The 25,921-nt window shown below is 39.2% G+C and overlaps 1 protein-coding gene across 2 annotated transcripts in view; it reads left to right on the top strand.

The window, feature by feature from the left end:
- The window catches only part of lamc3 (laminin, gamma 3), a 217,703-nt gene that overhangs the window by 99,709 nt on the left and 92,073 nt on the right, over positions 1-25,921 (top strand). For both annotated transcript variants that reach the window (XM_041811014.1, XM_041811015.1), the window contains 5 exons: positions 2,024-2,212; positions 4,453-4,570; positions 15,018-15,116; positions 17,085-17,221; positions 20,088-20,207. In XM_041811014.1, coding sequence (XP_041666948.1) covers positions 2,024-2,212; positions 4,453-4,570; positions 15,018-15,116; positions 17,085-17,221; positions 20,088-20,207 — 663 coding nt within the window. The remainder of the gene's footprint in view (positions 1-2,023; positions 2,213-4,452; positions 4,571-15,017; positions 15,117-17,084; positions 17,222-20,087; positions 20,208-25,921) is intronic.

Raw genomic sequence — 25,921 nt, 5'->3', positions numbered from 1 at the left:
AATGCAGCTGTAGCTCTTCTGCCTCTCAGCTTTAGAAAGTAGGGACCCCAGATATAGCAGAGTGCTAACCTTGCAAAGCAAATGGATACATCCGTTTCCTTGTTTTTCACTGGCGAATCCATCTTGCAAAGCTCCCATCTGAATCGTTTGGGCCTGGTTAGAAAGTGACGAGAGGCAGTACTTTAAGGCACAGCAGAGTCATGAAGTAAGCAAGCAGCAGCAAGAGCTGGTGCAGTTATGGAGGAAGAGATTAGCGTGGATGCTGCTAAAGCGCCAGTTTTATCAGAGCTTGACGACATTTCTTCGTTAAAAGAAGAACAAAGAACAGCAGTGAGGTGTTTTCTTTTCAAAAACGACAAAAGTCGAGTACTTAGATGTCTATAGTCGCCATGTTTTGCCTTATTCCTCAGTAGCTGCGCACGTGCAGCTCGATACACCTACGTGACGTGTTTTGTTGCTCTGATTGGCCCGTAGAGATGTGATAGACAGAACGTTCATCCAATCACACTCCGAGTTTTTTTCAAATCCTTTGCCTTTTCTCAAACGTTCCCTGTTGAAACTTTCCCAGATGGATGTGTGAAACACATCCATCTGGCATGTCAGGTTAGCAGAGTGCATAGAACACACTACTGTGACTTGGTACCAAATTCAGGCAAAATAAATGCTTGGAGTAAAAGTAAAGACTAAAATGAGAGGACATTTTATGGATTAAAACTAGACTAAAATGTTTTTGAGGGAGTTTTTTTGACTAAAACTCAAAAGGGTAGAAATTACTAAAATGTCACCAAAACTATGTGACATTTCATCTAAGATTAAAATTCAAAACAGCTTCTTTTCTGATCCTCTTTCACTAAGCAACATGTGATTAAATGCTAATCTTTGCTACAGTTAGCGAGCAACATTTGAGGTCTGAAAAACTTCTGGGTCTGTTTCATTTGTTGCAAATCGACAAAAAAAAGTTTGTTTCCCTGGCTTGATTATACAGTGTTCTATCAGGAGACTCAGCTACAAAAAGGGGTTTAATAAGGTTAAAATGTTGCAAACTTAAGGCCAATTTTGTTAAATAAGTAACATCATATTAATATTAACTCTTACAATCCTCTACTCATCTGCAAAACCATGCCTAAGAGCTGAGTTCTCTGATTCATTATTTATCTTGCCCGTCTCATATCCTTCACATCATCATCATCGCTGTGCTTGAACAGCCAAAAACAGCTGTCGATAGCTTTGGTAAAGCAACTGATGAACAGCTTGTTGCTCATCAGACTCTAAATTGGTTTCAACAAATATGAGAGAAATCCTAATAAAAAGATTTTCTAAGACTGCAAACTCCCATTTCCTAAAAATAAGTGATGAATGAAGAATAAATTAGTGCCAGATGGAATTTATCCGTCCTCATTAAATCTTTATTTAAACTTTTTCCCCTCAAATCCAAAGTTTAGAGCGTGTAAGGTTTAAAGTAACAGGTGCTCATTTTTAATCATTGAAGTAAGGTGCACACCTCAGAGACTCCTTATTAACAGGAAGGAGTGATTATATGGTTATTGCTAGCACAATGGAGCGCTTGATTCAAAATAAAATGGGCAATTTCACCTAAATCCCCCCTCAGGGCAACTGGTGAACTGAGGAGGGATTTGATGTGAGGGGTATGAGAGCTGTGATGGTGCGTTATCAGTCGAGTAATTTGCTCTTGTATAAACATGAATTACTGTTATCTAAGTGCCCCCTGACAGCCGATTGGCTCCTCATTAGGCCTCTGTGAAATGAGATTAGCAACGAGCCTCTAAATTATGATCCAATCCCAGAACACATAATCTCCTGCACATATAAACCCCCCTCGGTCTCCTTTCTCCATCTATTTCTGCCTTCTGTCTCTGTTTTTTTTTTTCTTTTTTTTTACCTCGATGCCTCTTCTGCCTTTTTCCTTGCCCTCCTGCTGAGTCTCTTTCCCCCGTCTCCATATCTCTCCTCACTTGACCTTTTGCTCTTTTTCTCGCTCTTCTTCTTCTCTCCTCGCTCACAGAATGCAACTGCAGTGGGAGGTCAGACGATTGTGTGTTCGATGCGGAGCAGTACCGGAGCACTGGCAGTGGGGGGCGCTGTGTGAGCTGCAGAGACAACACTGATGGGCCCCATTGTGAACGATGCAGAGAGAACCATTACAGGAAATCTGATGAGGAGCCCTGCCTGCCCTGCAACTGTGATATAAATGGTAAGATATAGGTGCTAAACCCTTTATTGCATGTGCAGGTTTTTCTTATGCCTGCATTATTTTACATTGCACACAGAAATAAAGTTATTTCATAAAAAAACAGAACTACCAGCATCAAAATTATTTGCCCCCTTTAGAACTGAACTTTTTGTTGAGCCAATGCACAAACCACTGTTTTGCAATGATGTGCTTTAACTTTGTTATTCTCAAAGCTTGCAATATCAAGTTAAAACTGAGGGTTGTCTTCACATTTACACACAAAAACCAAAGGGTTTGAGCTGTCTCTGGAGAAAGCATCATGGCAAAGTAAATCAGTTTAGACTTCAGAGAAAAAATTGCTGATTCTCACAAAGCAGGAGAAGGATCTATAAAGTTATCACAGCATTTCTAAGTGTCAAGAACTGGAGTGAGAAGCATCATCAAGATGTTCAAAAAGAGCCACACAGTCTAGAACAGCTGCCAAGAAACTAAAAAATGACTAAAGCAGTCTTTACAGCTTTTGAAAAGACTGGGAGTAAACACTCATAAACTGGTTTCTGCAGATTTTTGTATGACAACTGAAAGACTGGGGCTCACACACTAATCAGCTGCGCCTGATAAGGGATCACTGACTACATAATTTGTCAGACCAACTTAAGCCATCTTTCGTGCAAACTTGTGTGAGGGTGACAGCTTAAAGAGTAGACAAAAATACCAGTTGGTGAGACCAGAAGATGTAGAAGAAGAAAACAACCATGGAATGGACTGTTCGCCATCATTGTTTTGATATTCCTGTTACTTCCCGTTGTCTTCTGACCTTATTTCCTGTGTCCCAACCACTCTTTTTCATTGGCTGTTGGCAACACGTGTTTGCAGTCGGGTCGAAAGATGAGTGAGCTGAGACAAGGAGAGATTCACATACGAAGAAACGGGTGAATTTGATATATCGTTAAGCTGGTTGAGACAGTTGAAGCAATTTATTTTATATATTATTTTAAGATTTTATGGAGTAATACATTTTGTAAACCAACTTTAAAATGACAATTAAATTATACTTTCCACTTTTACTTCTGTTATGTGTTGCTATATTAAAATAAAAACTTGTGTTTTAAATAAAATTAACAGCATTAAAGGAAAACTAATTTTCATATTTTTTCAGCGCAACAAGTCCCTGAAACCACACCCAGATCCACATATCACAGTACCTCAAGTTAGAAGTTATGATGTTGCGTACCTTTCGTTTAATACAGTTTCTCTGACTGGACCTCTTTGAATATTAATTCATTACCTCTGATTTAGACCCTGGTAGTTTTTGTGAAACAATTTTGTTTCTGTGTGCTAAGTAAAATGATGTAAGCATCCTAAATTAAACTAGGATGTCTGGAAAAGTTGTGTTAAAATCCTTGTTCTTTTTAACAGCACTTCAAAAAAAGCAGCAAAAAAAAGGCACTCTTTTGATTAAGAGTTGCAAACTTAGGGCCAATTTTGTTTAAAATATTAATGGCATAACATTAATATTAACTCTTAAACATCCTCAACTCATCTGCCAAACCATATCTAAGAGTCGAGTCTTCTCTGGTTCATAATTTATACAATCTTGTTCGTCTCATGTCTTGCGCATCTCATCAGATACATCCTTGCCTCTGCTTCCCAAAAGACCATTAAAGAAATCCATGCTTTTACTCAGCCATGCTGCTTGTAAATTGATCCAGTTGACTCAGTGAACATCATCAATGAAGACAGTCAGTGGTCATTAAGCACAGTCTAATTTTAGCTCTAAAGACATTAAATGTTTGGCACTCTTAATTACAACATCATCAGTGTAAAAAGACACAACCGTTGGGGAAATCAAGTAAAACATCAGCTTTCTTTTCCTGCCAGTGTCTTTTTGGACAGTATAAACTGATTGCACGGAGCTGCTGGAGTCCATTATATTGATAAAAGGTTATAGCAGACTCCATCAGGCTTCCTTTTCTCTCATGTCCACAAAGCCCTGGCTGGTCTTTTTTCTCCATTAACTAAAGCTACAGTATGTGTCGGCTGCAAGGTTATCCAGCTCTTCCAAGTCCATCTCTAGGGTTTATGTGCAGGAATTCAATAACAGGTAATCATTTATCCCGTCACAACAAATTTTTAAAGACATATTGATCCCTTTCTGATAACCGCTATGGTCTCTTGTGTTTTCCCTCCATTTTTTGGAAGATACTTCTTATTGTTTGCTCTTTTGTCTTTCTGCATGATTTCTCTTTTGTTCCTTCCAGGTTCCGTGAGTCTGCAGTGTGATGTCGAAGGGAGGTGTTCATGCCGAGCTGGCGTGACAGGAGAGAAGTGCGACACATGCCAGGCTGGTTTTCACTCCCTTGGCCCTGGTGGCTGCAGGTAAGCTACACGCACGATCACATGCAGAAATGCAAAAACAAAACCTAAGCTCTCCAGAAATAACTAAAGAAACAGCACCAAAAAAGGAGGCCCTTAATAGAGTTGTGAGGTTGATAGAAATAAACAGGTTACATAAACAGACTTAATTTATCATCCCTGTTTTGCTGTTACACCATCTCACGTCCCCAAGCATGAATTTATCAAACTACAAAGCAGCCATAAACAAGAGGATTCTCATTCCTCCATGTGACACCGCTGTAAATTAGTGACCTTCTTATCAGCAGGCACCAGGTTTTGCCATATGCTGTATTAAACTGCTAACAATCATTCTAACAAGCAAGCTAACCCAGAGCATTTTATGTTTGCATGTAAAAATATTTCATTTAGTCTAATAGTAAAATACTCTTACATCGACCTCGAGATAGGTCATGATTGGGATATTCCATTTCTTATATGAGTGTTGTTCATCTTTGACTTACTTATTCACATGAATTATCATATTATTCTGACCAAGATTAATATACAACCTCAATTCCAAAAAAAGTTGGGACGCTATGCAAATGTCATAAACTCATATTTTAATCACATTTAATCACAATAAAAACAAACAACACATCAGATGTTGAAATCAAGACATTTTATCCAGGGATGCACAATTTTGTCGGTCTGGTTTCAGTAGATCTTGAAATTTCTGCTGATATTTACATCCAATATTTTGCCTGTGTATTTCAGCATATATTGACCGTAAATTTTGTCCTTATATACTAATAAATTGGAGTGGAGTTTTAGGCTGAACCTATGTGAGTTGAGGTCTTTTTCTTTATTTATCCTCATTCTTTAAATTTAAAAGTGTTTTTGAAGGACTAAAGTTTGTTTCTTTGGTCATCCTCAAGCCTTTAAGTGTGTCCAAAATGACTGAACTTTCTTTTCCGAAAAGCATAATATAATATCAGTATTGGCTAAAATGAATCTGTAAATATCAACATATCAGATGTCGGCAAAATCCAATGTCATGCATCCCTAATTTTATCCTTTCATTAAAAAACAGCCCATTTTAAATTTGTTGAAAGCAAAACAGCTCAAAAAAGTAGGGACAGGGCCCTACCCTTTGTGCAACCATTTTTCCTTGGAGCCCCCCCAGGACCCAAGAGAGAAGAAAAGTGACCCACTGCCATCAAAAAACAACATAGATTTTAATTGTTTCACTGATAAAACCCCAATAAAGGTCTATGTGTGCTTTTTTTTATCAAAAAACATTTGTACATTTGCAAATCTGATTTTGGCAGCCTCAGAGCAGACAAAGCTTCATGGCCCCCCTAAGATCTTTGGCGCCCCCAGAGGAGGGTCCTGAACCCCAGGTTGGAAACCAGTGTTAGATAGGATTCCATCTTTTTTAACAGCAGTCTGTAACCATCTGGAAAGTCAGTTTGAGAGAGGAATGTTGTCCCATTGTTGTCTCATGTAGGATTCTAGCTGCTCAACAGTCTTGGGTCTTAACTTACCTGTCCCTATTTTTATTAGATGTGCTGCTCCTATCAAATTCAAAATGAGGCAATATTTTTCTTTAAATTACTCAGTTTCTTATATGTAGGTGAATAAAATATGGGTTTATGAGATTTGCAAACCAATGCATTCTGTTTTTTTTTTTATTTACATTTTACACAGTGCTTCAACTTTTTTGGGATTGGGATCATATGTTAAGTTTTTCTTTTCTGACTGAACGTTAGAGTGCTGATTTTGACACATTCTGATCAATCAATATGATTCATACTGCTTATACAGGATTGTATAGCTGCATTATCAGCACTACTCTAATCACCAGATCAGACTCCTTTTTTGTCGTCTATGGTGACGGCACCATGTCAAACTACACAAAAAAAATCGTCCTGTCTTTTTCAGACAGACTGGCAGTTCTACAGGTGTGATCCTGACCAATCATTTTACGTTTAAGTCATGATATCTGCTGTAAGGACAGTTCGTCAGGGAGGCGGGTCAAGGAGTGTCAACCATGGATACAACAGGAGCGCTGTATGTGAATTAAGCAGTCTTGATGCCAGGTCAGGGTGTCAAACTAGTCAGAAGATGCAAGAAAAATTCTGACATGCTAGCTCTGTCGAAGCAGGATGCCCTGGATGCTAGAGCACTCATCATTCCCAATGTTCATATTCAGGCCTGACTTATGACAGTGGTCTTCCATGACACAATTGGGTCAAAATCTGACTAAATACACGTAGTCTGATCCAGTCTTAATCATCGTGTTTGTTAACATGGTGTCGTGAAAAGATGGATTAACGTAAAGATTATCTTTGGTTGAACAAGTCACATCTCTCTGTTGCATTCTCATCACTGTCATGTATATTGTTTCAGTGAAGCGTGAACAGCCCTGGTTTGTGAGAAGTCCACAAATCTCCAGGACCTTCCAAAATGAACTTTCGCCTTCACATCAAGAAACTTGGGTTTCCAATCCAGCCTTTCTGAACTGAACAAGTCTTTCCGTAACCCTTTGTAAACACATGAAAAATACAGATGAATCTCATATATCTCTGACAGTAGCAGAAAAACCAAAAACACTCTTTTGATGATCATCATTTTTAACTTATAAGTCCCTCAAGGGGTTTATGGTTCTTCTTTGTGGTTGTGGCCCAAAAGAAAAGGTTTTGCAGCAGCTACTTCAGCAAAGTTTTTGTGGAGAGATTTTTTTCTACAACTTCTTACACATCAACAGTTGTTTTATTTATCTGCAGGGAGAAAAGTTGATTTACTGGGACTCTAAAATGCAGGTGTGCATTTGTTAGTCTAACATAGTCTTGCTAAGTCAAATTTTGAGAAGGGTCTGGCTGCAGACCTGTTATTTCTGACGACCACTCTCACAGACCGTGCATCAGAGACACTGTTTACCTCAGAAAGGATATGCCATTATTTGCAGGTTAAAAAAAAACATGGAATAAATTATGTATAGACCCATTTTAGAGGTAGTTACACAGACGGTGGATTGCTTTAGCCTCGTTAGCTTTTGCTAAAAATAACAAAGCTATGCTGGCTGCATCGTTAACATTACTCCATAAGCCATTGTAGCTAAATTAGCTTTAGCAACTGAAGCTAAAGCTAATTTAGCTACATAAATAACATATCTACACAGCTTACATGGGTGCTCTGTGAGCTTAGCTTCAGCTACATCTAAGAAAACTATGTAAGCTGTGTTATCTAAAGCTAAGTTTGCTTTGGCAACATTAGCTTTAGCAAATGAAGCTAAAGCTAATTTAGCTACATAGATAACATGACTACACAGCTTTCATGGCTGCTTTGTCATTTTAGCGTTAGCTACATCTAAGAAAACTATGTAAGCTTTTTTATCTAAAGCTAAGTTTGCTTTGTCATCATGAGCTTTAGCAATTGTAGCTAAAGCTAATGTAGTTGTGTAGACAACACACCCAAGTAGCTTGCATTGCTGCTTTGTGAGGTTAGCTTAAGCTACATTGACTTCAAAGCTACATTAGTTACATGGCTATATTGTCTATTGCTAAATTAGCTTGGGCAACATGAGCTATAGCAAATGTAGCTAAAGCTAATGTAGCTTCCTAATTAACTTAGCTATGCAGCTGACAAAGCCACTTTGTAAGCTCAGCTTTAGCTATGTTAGCTACATAGCTATATTAGCTATATAGCAATGTTATCTATAGCTAAGTTAGCTTAATGCAATATTGGCTTTAGCAAACATAGCTAAAGCTAATGTTGTTACATAAATATTGTACCTACGTAGCTTTCACAGCTGATTTTGAGCTTAGCTCTAGCTACATTAGGTATGTAGCTACCTTAGCTACATAGCTCCTTCATGTGCATACTTTATGCAGCTGTCAGAGCTATGTAAGCTCTACTGGCTGCATTAGAACGGTTTCATAGAGGATAAGCTTTTTTCCTGTGAGCAGACTGTTTACCTGCCAGGTTTTTGACTTTTGGAATCCTGGCCCTTACCCTAATCCTTAACGGATGTTTAATCCAATTTTATTAAGTTTTAGTGTCAGATATACAGCATCTTAGATAGGTGGTCTGTGAGAGTGACCTTCAGAAATTAACAGTATACAGTCAGACTGTCTTGCAAATTTCTCAAAATTGAACACCTCATGACCTCCTGGCAGAAAGTCTTAAATCTTGTGTCCTGCCTCCTACAGTTTGTGACATTAGTTATGTTTACAGAGCACTTTGCATGTGCAGAAGTCACAAATATAAAAAAGGAAATGGCTAAGCAAAATAAAGGACAATGAGATTGTTTTTTACCATCTTTTTTTGGGTTAAAGCTCCTCTGTCTTCAAACATTGTTACATTGGTCGCAATGATTGGTCATGTCTCTCTGAGTAGTCTGCTATGTCTGTTGCTCTAATCATGGCTGTTATCACCTAGTCTGGCAAAATGACCATCTTAACAAACAAAAAATCATGTAGTATGACCTCAGCTTAACGCACCTTGGTTATGTGGCTGGGGGTTAACCTACTCTTGCATGGCGGAGGTGCTTTGTGCATGCTCCATTATCTCAGACTTTGAAATGGAAGTCAAACAGTATAACTGCATAGCATAGCATGTTGCATTGACATCTGCCTTGGCATATTATTTTAAACTAGAGGGATCTCATGTCTTGTTTTTATAATAAAAGGAAAAACTAGCTTAGTAAGGTCAACCTGAAAGAGATCCAACAGCAATTAGTAGAAAGTTGCACATAATTCTACTTTCCAGTGTGATACATCCATTGCACGAGCAAGCTATGTCTCCTGATGTCACTTCTGGTCAAAAAGTGCCCCCCAAAAAGTGTAAAAACTTCTAAATTTCTCTAGGACCATTTCAAAACTAGCCAAAGCGTAAAAGATAATCTGCATCCTACCTCTAATGGGTAGAAAGTTCAGAGGACAGACGCTTAATAGGTAATTTAACCCAACACCTCAATCAAATAATGTGATGCTTGAAAACATTGAAAAAAGTAAAGGGTGTCTCAGTACCTTCCTTAAGTACATAGACAGTCACAACATCATCATCCCTGTGCCCAAAGGTCAAACTGGACATCATTGATGTTACTAGACATTTTTAGAAGCATTTACTCAGTCAAACATATCCACTCTTCAAGCTAAGCTTGAAATAAGCCTCCCAATCTTTCAGCTTATATTACTCAACAGCTGTGATGTCTGTATATCATCAGATGTTTTGCCTAAGTTGCTTTATTTCTCTTAAATTTTGTATTAAGTTTAATTTCTTTCTCATTCATCATCACCATAAATACTTATTTACTCAACTTTTAGGCATTTATGTACTAATAAATGTCCTCATTCATGTGCAAGAACCTGTCTTTGTGTTTCTTTTAAAGAAGAAGACAGAAGAGGATGGTTCTTCTTGTTAAAAATGTCAGAAATTAAATATCTAAAGGTGTTGCTCTTCTAGATCAGATGCACTGTTATAGATTGATAACAATGCGTGCCTGTCTAAGTTAGATTATTGAAAATTATCTTATGGATGTGACTGTTTTACTGTTTTAATGATTTTATAAATCAGTCATGGTCAACATAATTTGGCTTTCTTGACGAAGAAAACGAAGCTCTTAAAAGTTGAAGGGAAAACAAAGTTCTACAAAGTAATGTCAATAAAATAAAAATCCTTAATATCAAATACATGTCTGCAGAAATATTCACCCCCTTCAAAGTGACTGACCTAGTCAACAGAGGTTGAGCCAATTGGTGCTTGTAGTCTAAAGAGACCTGTGTCTGGAGGGTCCAGTCACTGGTTTATTAGTATTCCAGGCTACCATTACACCATGAAGATAAAAGAAAGCTCCAAGCAACTCAGAGAAAATGCTATTGAAATGTATCAGTTAGTGAATGGATATGAAAAATTTTCCAATGCACTGAACATCCCTGGAGTTCAGTTCAATCCATGATCAAGAAATGGAAGGAATATGGCACATGTGTAAATCTGCCTGAGAGACATCCATGACTACTCTGAAGGAGTAACAAGCTTCAGCAGCTGAGATGGGAGAGACTTCATATCACAGCTGTTGGCGGGGTTCTTCACCAGTCAAAGCTTTATGGGAGAGTGGCAAAGAGAAAGACACTGTTGGAGTAAACTCAGATTAGATCTGGACTGGAGTACACCGAAAGGCGTGTGGGAGACTCCATGGTCAAGCTGAAGAAAGTTGTTTGGTCTAATTGAGACCAAAAAGGTTGTTTTTGGCCATCAGACAAGACAGACACCAAACATTGCACATTATGACAAGCACACCATGCCCACTGTGAAGCACAGTGGTGGCAGCATCATGCCTTGGGGATGTTTCTTGGCAGCTGGCCCTGAAAGGCTTTGAAGGTAGAGGGTAAAAAATGAGTGTAGAAAATCCTAGAGGACAGTCTTATTCAGTCTGCAAGAGAACTACGGCTTGGAAGAAGATTTGTTTTCCAGTAAGAAAATGACCTAGGCTGTTCACACATGATTCCTGTGCAACCTGACAGTTTGAGTTTCGCAAAAAGGAATAGAGGAAAAGTGCAGATGTGCATGCCTGACTGAGACAATATCCACACGCAGTCACTTATTTTACTTTGCATGTTTTTGCTTGATTGACATTACTTTGATGAAAACTGTTTTTACTTTGACTTTGAGTTTTTTTCTGTCAAAACGTGAATTTATATTGACCATAATTGATTCATAAAATTTATTTAAGGGCAAAAGGGTGTAATATTTGGTTTTCAACCAAACTATAGCACCTTTGTATCCCTACAGTTTATAAAACACTATCCTCCTACAGAGATTCTGGCTTTTTGTTAAAAAGTTCATATTTTCTGACATTTCTTGCCCTGAGTTCTTTCCTGCTGCACATGGCCAGTGTTTGGGTTTGTCAGATGGCCGTCCTGACGAGAAGATAAAGATCCAAAGTATGAAGACCCTTCAGAACCCAGCTGGGCATCATGCAGTTTTCTCCATCTGGTACCTTGTTTTTCAGATCTTGCTTTGCTGCGTTAAGATACTTCAGAAAACAGTCTTAACTGCAGCCAAGAAGAAACTTTCCCATCTTGACAAGGGAAAAATGCCTCATATCTAGCCAGGAAATGTTCCTGTGGTCTACTGATTATATTTTGTCATGTAAATCTGGGTCTACAGGCCAAAACACCCTAATCCTTTTATCTCTGTCGATAATCATTTAAAATTAGTTTTTTTATGGAGCATAATTCAAAGAGTTCTGCTGGATGAGTCAGTACTTTTACCTCATTCATATGGAATTACCCAGAGAGAAGTTAATGAATGTTTCAATTCATTTTAAGAGATTTGCTTTTTTCTTGGCATAGATGAACCAAAGACTGATTGGCATAAAAGGCTCCATAATTGTGAAATCAATGTTTGATTACAACTGTTCTCCATTCCTGAAAAGAAACAACCTAAATAAGAGTAAAATGCAGCTAATGACATATTGTTGTCTCTGTTTGCTATACTCAGCCTGAGTCTGGTTATTGCAGTGTCCTACTATAACGTCCTTCAGGGGTTATAATTTAACCCTAATCTCGTCCTTTGTAGATAGAGGATGCACCGCATACCGCTCTGCATCATATATCTTCATGATACAAAGCACCATTCAACTTTCTCTGACCTGAAAGCTCTCATGCAGTGTGCATACATATAAGCAAGCGTGAAAATGTTCATACAACACCACATATGTCAGTGTGTATGTGTAGAACTACGTTTTTGTATTTATATTCATAAGAGGTCCACTCAAACTCCCGCTGACCCTGTCTACCTGCAGAGAGAATGCTAAGTTCTGCTGGTGTTGAATCGCATATCAATGAATGTTTGCAGTTTCATTATTTTTCGCCTACTAACTGTGGATGCTGTATGGCTGAACTTTCAGACAGATGAAAAGAACTTCAGTTATACCAGGCTTTAGACAGGTGCATCAAAAAACATTCAATTAAATAAATAGAATTACAACTTCATGAAGCAATCAGCAGCTGCAGACAATAATGATGAGCTACATAAATAACCTACACAGCTTACATGGCTGACTTGTGAGCTTAGCTTTGGCTACTTCTACATAAATATGTTAGCTACATAGCTGTGCTATCTAAAGCTAAGTTAGCTTTAGCAACATGAGCTTAAGCAACAAGAGCTTTAGCTAATGTAGCTATGTAGACAATACACCTTAGTAGATTACATGGCTGCCTTGTGAGCTTAGCTTTAGCTACTTCAGCATAGCTAAGTTAGCTACATAGCTGTGGTGTCTGAAGCTAAGTTAGCTTGGGCAACATGAGCTTTAGCAAATGTAGCTATGCAGACAACACACCTTAGTAGCTTACATGGCTGCCTTTTGAGCTTAGCTTTAGCTACTTCTACATAGCTATGTTAGCTACATGGCTGTGGTGTCTATTGCTGAGTTAGCTTTAGCAACATGAGCTTTAGCAAATGAGGCTATGTAGACAACACACCTTAGTAGCTTGCATGGCTGCCTTGTGAGCTTAAGCATCATTAAGCAATCAGCAGCTGCAGACAATAATGATGAGCTTCATAAATAACATTCCTACACAGCTTACATGGCTGCTTTGTGAGCTTAGCTTAAGCTATATCTACTTAACTATGTTAGCTACATAGCTGTGCTATCTAAAGCTAGGTTGGCTTAAGCAACAAGAGCTTTAGCAAATGTAGCTAAAGCTAATGTAGCTATGTAGACAACACATCTTAGTAGAGTATATGGCTGCTTTGTGAGCTTAGCTTTAGCTCATTAGCTACATTGCTATATTATCTATTGCTAAGTTGGCTTGGGAAAAATGAGCTATAGCAAATGTAGCTAAAGCAAATGTAGCAACCTAATTAACTTACCTATGCAGCTGACATAGCCACTTTGTAAGCTTAGCTTTAGCTATGTTAGCTACATAGCTATATTAGCTATAAAGCTATGTTATCTACGGCTAGTTTAGCTTAAAGCAACATGGGCTTTAGCAAACATAGCTAATGCTAATGTAGTTACACAAATATTGTACCTACAGAGTTTACACAGCTGCTTTTGAGCTTAGCTTTAGCTACATTAGCTATGTACCTATGTTAGCTACACAGCTCCTTTATCTACATACTTTATGCAGCTAAGGGAGCTATGTAAGCGATATGCTTTGTAATGTTTTCATAGAGGACAAGCTTTTTTTTCTGTACGCAGTCTGTTTACTCGGCTTTTAACCCAGGTTTTTGACCTTTAGAATTCTGACCCTTAGGTTAACCTTTACCCTAAACCTACACTAAGGTTTAATCGGATTTTATTAAAGTTTTAGCGTAAGATATACGGGTTATACAGTTGTACCTGGCTTTAGGCAGGTGCATCAAAAAACATTGAATTAAATAATAGAATTAAAGCATCATGAAGCAATCAGCAGCTGCACACAATAATGGTGATGCTGGAGGAGACCAAAGTGGAGCTAAAAGAAAAGAATATATTGCATTCATTTTTACAATAATATGCGACAACACAAAACTCCCTCACTGCACCACTTCCCCTCCCTCAGTGATCAGACTGAGAGGAGGACCGATCTCCATTCAGATACACTGTCCCAAAGTGATTCAGTTCTTATTTCTTTGAAGAGTTCGACTAAACTTTCCCCCACTTTTTCCAAGCCAAACCCTTCCTTTATGGCCTTGAAAGGTTTTTTCTTCTGTTCATTTAAGAATGTATAACACAGCCTTAGTCAAATCCTGATTAAAATTTAATGCTTACTCCAAACTTGATGCGATTGCTTGTATTCAGCTAGTTTCCACTGTCTAAAACCCGTCAAAAAAACAAACTCATTGCTGGTTTTAAGTTATGCTCTAACTGCACAATCCTATCAGCCAACATCCCTCTACAAAAACACACATGTATGCATGTAGACATGACACCAGCAAACACTCTCACTGTTTGCTCTCATTCGTGCTGCAAAATCAGGCTGTTGAGCTGAGGTGTGAATTACACAGACCAGTGGAGCAGAAACAAGCAGAGACTGCTCGCCTTGAGATAATTGAATTATTTGTAATAGCTCCTCAATTAAAAGCAGATTCTGTGTTACGGTTTCAAACAAAAGTCATCAATCAATGAAGGTGATGAAACATTTTTTGACATAATCCCAGTCTCTACTGATCCGTACACCTCATTTACTTCTATCAAGGTGCTTTACAAACTGTTTTTAATTTTTGTGGTAGATCGTGTGCTAAATCAAGCATCAAGTGTTGATTAAAGACCCCGGTTCAAGCCAAAGAGGAGGTTTCACGTTGCAGAACATCCCACTGTTTCTAGGGGGGCTCTTGTGCAGCTCTTCTGTGGCAGACCCTGAGTGGAGAGCAAATATTCCAACAGACACCAGCAAGCTTTGAATAACTGTGTCATTAATATTCTTGCTCCTTATTTCTTGATGACACTTTCCCTCCACAATACACATCTTTTACAGTGAGTATAAACCTTTGTCTGTAGGCCGTGTGAGTGCAAGCCCAGCGGCAGCGTGGACGTCTGCTCTCTTCTGGATGGACGATGTCACTGTAAGCCGAACGTGGAGGGCCAGAGCTGTGACAGGTATGTGGAAAAGTGCTGTAACATACGTCATGTATGTGCACTCTGACCTCTGGTTGGTTACCAAGGCAGCGATGATCGCTCTTCACAATGGAACCACTAATGCTTTTATGAATGTGTTGTCAGTTTATGTGTAGAAATTGCACTTATCTACAAGGTCTTAATGTATAAGGGAACAGCATTGGTATCATAACTTCAACATCAAAAATTTAAGAGTTTTTCTGTTGTTAAATGTAGTTTTAACAGATTATACCCAGCAGACAGGTCAGATTATTACCTTTGTATTTATTGCATGTGAGGGAAAAAGCTGCTTAGTAAAGAAGCTCAAAGTGGACACTCTTCCATATATTTTGTCTCGCTCTGTTGCCTATTTAATCAAAAGATTTGGCTGTTTTAACTTGGGATATAAACTCTGGTTTTCACATACAAAGTACATTTCTAGAGATCTTTAGAAATTTAATTCTTTTTCAAGACTGCTGACGGTTTGTATATCTGAGAACAGAAATATATGCTAAAACCTCTGAATAATATCTGATTAAACTTCCTTTTAACATAACTGTTATTTATCAGGTCATTGCATAAATATTACCCCTTTTGACGCTAGTTGGTATTTAAAATTTTCCACACTCAACTACCTTCTAGGACAGTAATAATCAACTGGAGGCCCGGGGGCCACATCAGGCCCCCCCACATCTACCCATGCGGCCCCCAGAACATTATCAAATTCAAATGTTGGGTCTTGGGTAGGGCTGTTAACATTAACACGTTAACGCTTGTGATTAATCTTGAAACTTTAACACGTTAAAAAAAATAATAACACAATCTAATCATATGACTAAGTTTGACCACAACTTGCTCCTGTAGTCCTCCAGCGCGGATGTTTACGTGCCAAGGGGTGTGCCAATGTTAGTTAAGATTAAACCAAAACTGTGGGTACATGCTGAAGTTATGAACTGTCTTTCTACCGAAGCACGAGTGTAAGGTACCACCTTCAGGCAAAGCACATCTTTGCTAATGTCAGCAAAGACGCTAACAACAACAACAGCTAAAGCCACGGTCATACCACTCTGTTCAGCTGCTTCAGGACAGTTTTCTTCTTCAGCTGCTCAGATAAATGCTGAAAAGTGCACAGAAACTTTGAGCAAGTCCAGTTTGTTAACAATATTAATCCAGTGTAGAAATCTGCAGTGGAATTGACAAAATTGAAGTTAATTAGCAAACTTTACAAGCTGAAGATGGGAAATATGGACACTTGCTGTATAGAGGTTTTGTGCACTTCGCATTGGCTTCATTTTTCAGGGGCAGAGGTTCCCACTTGCCTTGATTTAATTTTTATCACTTTCACCTTCATAAACCAGTGTTTTTATCCTGAAATGATGAGATAAATGTCCACTTAAAGCTTCCATAGAAAAGGACTTCATTTTACACTTTCAAAATAATCCAACACTGTTAATTCAAAGAAAACCAACATATAATAAAGCTTTTTGAACTGGCCCTATTAGAGTTCCTGGACAGCGCTGACTCTCAGTACGTGCTGCATGTCTGTTTCTATCGTGTTTCTGAGTGATCAAACTGATAAACTCACTTTGACATCAGCCATACACAGAGCCCCCAGGTCTCAAACTATTGAATAATCCTGTGCTCCCTGTTTGTTGACTTTTTTCCCCCTGATTTCATGCCTCATTGAGCGGGCCCCTCTCCTGTGTAATGCGACTAGTGTAGGGGCTGATTTTTAGCAGTGTTCCTGTCCCACCCATATGCCGGCTAGCGTCTGTAGGTCAGCGCTCAGGGTCTCTGCAGCTGAGATTTATTTGGTCTCTTATTCCTTAACGCTGCATCCTGTCTGCTGCAGGGGGGGAGAGATTAGCAAGACTTACGCCACAGGAATGTTGTGATGAATAGCTGTGCCCAGCATATGCATGCTAATAACTTTTTATGCACGAGAGTATGTGTCCGTGTGTGTATTTGCAGATGCAAACCAGGCTTTTTCAACCTACAACTGGACAACGAAGCAGGCTGCCAACCGTGTTTCTGCTTCGGACACTCACTGGCCTGTACCTCCTCCAGTCACTACACTGCTGTCAACATCACCTCTGATTTCATTGAAGGTATTAAAGTGTCATCTGTTAATGAAACCCCTTTTTACTGTTGTTTTATCATCCAACTAAAATTAACAAGACCAACCATGGACACTTTCTCCTGCCCTGCCTTATTACTTTGCTTTTATTTGTTGTGAAAGTACTGGTCTGTGTTTTGATGGTGCAGTTTCTTTAAATATGTTGTGTTCTATTTTTAGATAGCCTTTTAACACTCATCCAGGGACAGCAAATGAAACAAAGCAGATTAATGAAAGCTATGCAAACGATAAAAACATAAGCCAATTATTGAACCGTCCTCTTGAAATTGGAGACATGCTAAATCTGGAGAGGAAATATAGCACTAATACACTGAGAAAAACATGACCTGAAAACACAAGACGCAATTAAAATGACAACCTGGTGATGAGAGTGAAAGCAATTAAAGATTTTTTCAGTTTTAAGGTCAAGATCTATTCTATTTGTATAGCTTTCAGAACAAAGAGGGTTGTGCTGATTTTCTTCAGTGTGGTTAAGACAGTTATATGCTTCTGCAAGGTATTCATCTGCCAGACAGTAGATGTAAGGTGGTAAAAAGTTCCTCAAGTGTTCTTCAGATATCAAGTTTACAAGCAAAGAATGAACATGAGGCTCTGTGGTCTTACAATCTGATTTTAAAACTCTATAATATAATCTCTTAACCTCTCAGTCTGAGTTTGAATGAGTGCAAAGTTTGAACAAAAGTACACCTCAGCATTCTTGGGATGTTACTTCTCAAGCAAGGACAGACATGAGGCTAACGACCTTGGCCTTTGACCCCTTAAATCTCTTGGTTCATCCTTGGGTCAGAGTGGACATTAGTGCAAAGTCTGAAGAAAATCCTTAAAAGTTTTCTTCACATTACTGTTCATACTCAAGGGATTAAAATGAAGCCTAATGACCTTGACTTTTGACTCCCAACGTCAATAAAGCCACGTTTCCATCAGGTGGTCCAGTTTGATTGAGTATGGTTTGGTTCTGTGCGCCTAACTCCCAAATAGTTTGTTTCCACAGACACCTGTACCCTCACCTGGTGGGTGGATGGTAGAGGCTATGCATGTGACGTCAAAGACAGTGTGAGTCCCTGCTGTTTCAGCTGCTGAGTTGAAGAAAGTTTGTACATGTAACAGAAATCACTGAGGACGCAGTAAACATGAACACGACTGTGTAAACCGTGGTCAGTGCAGATCCACAGCAGATTATGTTTTACAGCTCTACAAATTGTCCCATGATCTCTGATGATGAGTGGTTTCATGGGGAAAGACCGGATTAAATAAAGAAGCCTTTGTAAATTAACATGGCTTCTATTTGGTTACACACTAAAGTTATTTCTGTGAATGTTTCATGAAGTGAACATATCTGATTCTATAACAGTTTATGCCACAAAATATGAAAGTTGAGAGCTGTACCGTGAGAATTCCTCACATTTAAAATAAGCTGAAAGTTTATCTGGTGGTAAAATCAAATGAGATTAGGTAAGAAATCCTGGATATGTTGATGTCCTTTTAAAGTGAGAGGGAGTGATCTTTCATAGATTACTTTTCATAAAAATAAGTCAAAAAATAGCAATACATACTGGAGAGTCCTATCAACAAAACTTCATCATTAATTCAGTTTCACAATGAAACTGATGTGAAGAAGCACTGATGAACGGGGCTGATGTCTGCCTTCAGGCTGCGCATAAACGTCAGGAAATCAAATTTGTGGCCACATAGCTATGTGAGCTGTGTGATTCAGGAGAAATAGAGAGTCCCATTTTATTTTGCATTGTACCAAATATGATGACTTAAGAGAAGTATTGCTTCATGAAATGACTTGCCAAAATCCTGAAATTCTGCAGTCGACTGATGAGCAAAAATTGGAATGGCTGTTTAAGTTTGGTATGTTTAAGCTTGCTAATTTTGTCTCAAAAGCCTGGAAAAGAAGACAAGATACTTTATATAACTAATCAATTAATTTTTAGTTTGTATCCATCTTCCTTTCTGTTCTATAATGATGAGAGAACTACCATGCACTCTGATCCTGGTTTTGTCTGAATTCTTGGTGTCATACAAGCCCATGTGGGCTGGGCATATGATTGTATGTATGACACAATAATAAAATAAAAACTTCAAAACTTCCAACTTCAGTTTCACCGGTCCAGGAAACAGTCTGCATCTGTGTTGAGTCCAAGATATCCCTTTTTAAAGCAAATATTCGTCTGTTTGTCCCTCTGTTGGGACAGCTGATCAGAGGATCAGTGCACGGCAGAAGGAGACAAAATGGCGAAAGCTGCATCGTAAATTAGTGCCTGACACAGAGGTGGGTTTTTTGGGAGGAATTAAGTGCTTTGTATGTTTTCAACACAGTGTACAGGGGAGCCAACATATTTTCTTGGCCCATTTTTATGTAAAACTCGTTAAACCACATGGATAAAACGTTCCCATCTACAGCCACTATACCGCAAATCTCTCTGAGCTCGTAATAACCACAGGAGCAGCTTTCACAGAAATCACCTGAGGCTAATTTCTCTACTATAGCCAAGCACCTCATACAACCCAACTTCAAAAATCTTGAAATATCCCTTTAAAACAGATTCGCAGTGACTTCTGTGTGTGCAGTGTTTCTGTAAGAGATTTCTCTTTCTTGTTTGACGGTGCATTTTGTATTTGCAGTGTTATTTCTTTATTGATGCTTTATTCTCCTCTATTGTCTAGAGTGAAAAAAGGGAAATCGAAAAATAACTCACGTAAACATATTTCCTATAAGAGTGCAAACAATGAAACACTCTATAAACAGTACCGTGCAGAGGGTTTTTTTTTGATTGTCTGGGATGCAAAAAGAAAAGCTATGATTCATGCTTTGTCTTCTTTATCTCCAGATCAGGACGGATGGGTGGGCAAGTTCTCTGCGGGGCAGGAGTACCCCCTGCTGTGGAAGGAGGGTGAAGTCTACCTGCTGCCTCTAACAGAAGAAGACATCGGCTTCTACAAAGCCCCTGGTGAGTCAAAATGCAAAATAATAGAGATTTCAAGTCACACATGATAGATTTTTACCTCAGGCTGGGTCAGATGGGTGTCTTATATCCCCAGGAGATATTGTTGTGGTATTGTTGACAGTTATGTTATTAGATAATAAATCCTCTACTTGCTGCTCTTCTAGCAAATATGCAAATGATATTAGTTTTTGAGAGCGTCAGTAACAGCCATAGCTTGTTCCTGTTGTTCCTCAGTGAGATTAATCAGGCTCCTTGGCAGCGGGTCATGTAGCAGTTATTCTGACACCACTCCCTCCAACCCGTTATCAGGGCCATTAGAAGATAAGGGAATAAGCTGGCCCAGCTACAGGACTTAGGGGCCATTTCTATCAGCCGCCCCAGCAGGAAAAGGCCTGATGGAATTGGATGTCTTGGCCATGCTGGAGAGGCAACAAAGTAAAAATTGGCTTGGTTTCTCCTCGTCTCGGCTAAGTCGGTTCTCGGCGTCGACTCGCAGCCCCTCTGGCGTTCAAGCAGACCGCAGCCAGAGGCAAAACAGGAGCAATCCCATTAACTCCGCATCCTGGAGGTTTTAATGCCCAAAATGAACGGAAAACGGCTCCATACTGAGGGGTCTTTATTTAGAAAGATGAAATGCTTACAGCGGGATGTGACAAAGCCTAGTGGTCAGGCTGGAACGTCATTATAAATGCATTTAGAAGTCACGGCTGTGCAGGCCTGACTTTTGTGTGTTTGTGTAACGAATCCTTGCCTACTTTCCCATATATATGCACATGTAATTATAAGTGTGCATTGCTAATATCTTATTTCAAGTTGCTTTCTTCTTCACATGTTTTACAGTGATGTCTCTGAAGGCCACAACCCACAGATTAGTGGTCCAACTGGCTGAGAACAGCTTTATGGCAGTGTTCTTATCTACTATAGCCAGTGCTTGTTTATGTTGTTCCACCACATAATAAATGCACAAATCTATTGCCTTGCCATCCCTATTAATGATCTCATTTTCTCACGCCTTTCCCTTGTAGTGTTGCATGTGTACAGTTACTTTAAAGATTAAAACCAGAGTGGCAGCAGCTTTGGAAAGGAGCTCTAAAATTCTCTCTCCCTCTCTTTCACTGCCAATGTCTCTTCTCTTCTGCTTTTAATTTGTATTTATGCAGAAATCCCTCCACTGTGTCCCTCACCAAAGTATGAGATAATTCTGAGTGACAACCCGGCGTTGAACATCTTACAAAATGCAATTTCTGTGATTTCCGTGAATGTATTTGTCACCATGGTTTCTCTTGGGCTTCAGCTGTGACAGGCGGGACAGGATTCAATCACTGGCTGGCGTTTTTTAAAAATTGAATTAGTTGAAAGGGGAGTATTTGGGATCTATGAAGCTCATCCAGCTCCAGAAATAACAGCCGTTGTAGGGGTCAAAAAGCTGCAGATATCCTCTTAAAATTGCATGGAAAATGAGTTGTTAGAAATGTAGCGAAAAAGACTCTCAGTAGAGTGTGAAAAATCCAGGCCAACTTGAAACTGAAGCCCTTTCTCTTTTCACTTTTTCTGTGTATCAACTTCAGATGTGATTACACATCACACCACCACCAAAAGAATGCTTGATACAAGGTTTACTTCACTTAAAAGTCAGCCCAAAGGTGCACAGTAGCCCCAACAATCAGGCAGATAGTTGTTGAACCGTTGGGGTCATGGTAACAACAGTAAATACAAGATTTGCTGCTCCAGAAAGATACAGTTTGGTTAGCTTTCCATTCAAATACTTCTTGGTTACTCTCAATCAAAGGTTGAAAATACTTTGAAGATATTTTATGGTAAAAGGTACAACAGTGAAGCTTGAATATAGACCATCACTATCCCAATCTCAGCCAATCACAGCTCTTTCTCTCAACACAGTGGTGTATTAAATATAGCGTTCTTCTCACTAGTCCCTGCTTGCATTTATACTGATGCAACATGCTGCTGCTGGCAAAGCTTAACGTCCTCCACCCCAGGCTCCACCTTTATAGCATAAAGCTTGTTGCACCCTCACATTTAGATTCATGCTTATATGGGTTAATTGCTTTTGAACTAATTTCATTGTATTTAGTAAGCATTGTAATTTTTAAATCCATCCATATTGGAGTTTCTAGCTATGCACTCCCTGGAAAGTCAAAGCATTCAAAGTCCTGGGAATTGTTTCATTCCTTGGGAACACAGTGCTAAGAACAACAAACCCAGCATTGTCTGTCTTTTCCGACATGTTGGTAGGACTAATGGATGGTGAGGACAGGGCTTACTTGCAAAGACAAAACTTTTTGACACATGTTTGAGCTTCTAAGTGCAACATAAAAAGCTGTCCCACCAATGTGAACACAGAGTTAAAAAAAAAGAACAAACCAAGAGGGAGTTTGATTGTGCCTGTTTACAGTCTTTTCTTAATGACATTTTTATTCACGCTCTTGGATGTTTTACCCTTTTATTAGTTTCATAAATCAATCATGGTCAATATCATTTGGATTTCTGTTTGACAAAAATAAAGTAAAAGAAAATCTTTAATCTCAAAGTGAAACAGATTTCTACCAAGTAATGAAGTGAAAATATGTAATGTTAAATAGTGACTGCGTAAATATTCACCCCCTTCAAGTCAGTATTTAGTAGTGTCACCTTTGGCTGCAATCACAGCACTGAGTCTGTGTGGATAGGTCTCAATCAAGCTTACATATCTGGACACTTCAACTGTCAGGTTGCAGGGGGATCAGGTGTGAACAGACGTTTTCATGTCCAGCCATAAATTCTCTATTGGGTTGAGGTCTGGGCTTTGACTCGGCCACTCCAGAACATTCACCTTGTTGTTTATAAACCATTTCTGTGAAGCTGTCATTGTATGCCTCAGGTCATTGTCTTGCTGGAAAGTAAATCTTCTCCCAAGACTGAATAAGATTGTCCTCAGGATTCTGCTGCATTCATTTTACTCTACCTTTACAAGCCTTCCATGGCTGACTGCTGAGAAGCACCCTCACAGCATGATGCTGCCTCTTCCATGCTTCACACTGGGGATGGTGTGTTTGTGGTGATGTGCAGTTCTTTGTGTACACCAAACAATGCATCTTGTCTGGTGGCCAAAAAGCTCCATTTTGGTCTCGTCAGACCAAAGAACTTTCTTCCGCTTGACCATGGAATCTCACACATGCCTTCTGACAAACTCTAGACAAAATTTAACATGAGGTGTTTTTTCAACAGTGGCTTTCTCTTTGTCACTCTCCCAAGTGAAATTCGTTTTCACTTTGACATTAAAAAGACAAATTAATATTTATTTATTTGATTTATAAAATCAATAAAAGGTAAAAACCAAATAGGGGAATACTTCTTAATCACGCTGTATTTGCTGTTGGTATATTAATATTCAAAGTGTTCAATATTGCATTTTTTAAACAATGCAAAGGTCAAAAATGTGTGTATTTAAAGCATCCATCCAGCCACAAACAACTTCTAGTGCAAAATGTTTTTTTCTGATCTTTTCACCCAACATCCTCCTTGTGCCTGTCAGCAAAAAACTACATCCATTAATACAAGTGTAGGCTTTTCCATACTAGCAATTGATTGTAACAGCTTAAGATAACACTGGGGAGGAAAAAGCCAGAACTTATAAAGATCTATATGCCAACTTTTACACTTAAAGATGTAAATGTCCTCATCATGCTTGCCCAATGACTGATCAAATCAATCACTCCCTTCCTGATTGCAGTTAAATCCTGTATTGTTCCTGGTTCTTTTTCTCCTATTTTTCCTGTCACAACTACTGTTTGCCTCACTCATACAGATTTTGTAGTTAGACTTTTGAGCATGCATGCTTTCTCTCTCTGAGTCATGTTCGCTGCCACTTGTCCACCCCTTGTCCTGGACATCTGCTCGGCGGTTGACACAGGCTGAGTTCACATTCCCCGCGGTGACTCACCAGGCTGAACACTTGAGCGCAGCTGCCAGGAACTATCATGGACAAACATGAAGTACCTCCCCTAAACAGTCTTTGACCTGCCTCCAACAACTGCGGTCACCACTCGAATCTGCTGGACAGTGACTGCGGCTCTCTTGGCTGAGCCGCTTTTCATGCTGAAGGGGACATCATCGAACATAAGTCCTTACAGCCATCTGTTGAGAAGTTTGCAGTGTCGATCCTTTTCATATCTGAGGTCCAGGCCAACCTGCTAAGCTGGAGGCAGCTGGGAGATGGAGAATAAAATGGGATGGAAGGGAAACACAGATGGAAAAAGTAAATTTTAATAAAGTAAGCCTCTAGCAGAAGAGGGAAAGAGATGCATATGGCTGCTTTTGTGCTTAGTTAAGGAGTTGCAGGCAGAGGAAGGAGAGCAAAGATCCACCCAAGCAGCTCCAGGCTAGCTGTCATTCTGATTCAAGTTGTAATTGCAGCTAGGAGCCTCACACAACCTGAGAACTGTACTTGCTCCCAGGTTTGCATGAAATGTAGTCCTGTGGTGGCCTTGTCATATGCAAGCATAAGCAAAACAGAAAGGAGATAAGGCAAAGGGAAGTAAGGAAACCAATTTGAGAGAGAGAGAGAGCAAGCAAGGAAAAACAACACCTGGGAGTAAAAGGGTAGAAACAAAAGAAGAAGTAGCTTACGTGGGAGGTGAAGAAGTGTTTGAGTGGGGCTGTAGTGAGGGAATAGAGAGTTCAGTATGCTTGAAACGAACATAGTTGTAAGACGTGTTCTCTGACAAAGTCTAAAGGTGAAAGTGTTGGTTCCCATTCCAAACGGCCCAGCTCAAAGGCTCGTCGACAAGCCTGCCACCAGAGACTCCCCCAAGATCTCTCTCTCTCTGTGCAGCGCTTGCATGTTTTGTTGTCTCGACACAGTGCATAGAGTGGACGGTCCCTTCATTCTCATTCTTACGTTGGTTGCACATGTTCGAAAGGGACAGAAGTGGTCGTGCAAGGAATGAAAAAGAGGGCTTGAAAAGAATAAAAGCTACAACAACAGTTAAAGGAGTAGTTTCAAAAAGTTTCTAAAAATCTTGGACACAGTCATGCCAGTTTGAAATGTTTGTGGGGAGATTTCAGGCACAGTTAGACAATGTTTTAATCCTTTTGATTTAACAAAACTGAGGCCTTAGCACTAGAAAAGTCATTCTTTCAAACCATATTATACAAATGCTGTAATGCTTAACAGCATAAGCCAGATTACCTGGCTTAGTACAATATCATTTCAACAGGATATTATGAGTCAATTAAGCCCAAGGCCATATTTATATGAAGGGTAAGCTGTGTTTTTAAGTAGATATTGATTTTAATTCCTAATAACAGCCTGACTTGTCTAACTGGACAGTGGAACTTTTTTATGTCCACATCGCAACCAACAACATAATCTTTACATTTTTTCAGCCTCATCTTCTCCATAACATAAGATAGATTAACTTTTATTGACCCCCCATCGGGGGATATTTGGTTATTATGTTAGATTTGGTTTGGCAAATTCACTGTAGCCCTTTAAGACCTACGGGATCGCTGGCGCCCCCAATGCATTTCCATTTTTAACCTGGGGTAAAATTGCAACCAAATGAGAGAGAGCAAAAATTATTTTTGCATATAAAACCGGAGGAGTAACACTAACATATCTCTCATTCATTGTGTCCCAGGGTACTGTTTTCTTTCAGAAATATCTTTTCTTCTTGTGCAGAAATGTAGTAAAAAGCACACACATCAAAAACAATATA

Source organism: Cheilinus undulatus, linkage group 17 (assembly GCF_018320785.1).
Source record: "Cheilinus undulatus linkage group 17, ASM1832078v1, whole genome shotgun sequence".
NCBI lineage: Eukaryota > Metazoa > Chordata > Actinopteri > Labriformes > Labridae > Cheilinus > Cheilinus undulatus.
Note: the sequence above shows the minus strand (reverse complement) of the source record. Positions and strands in the feature narration are given on the sequence as shown.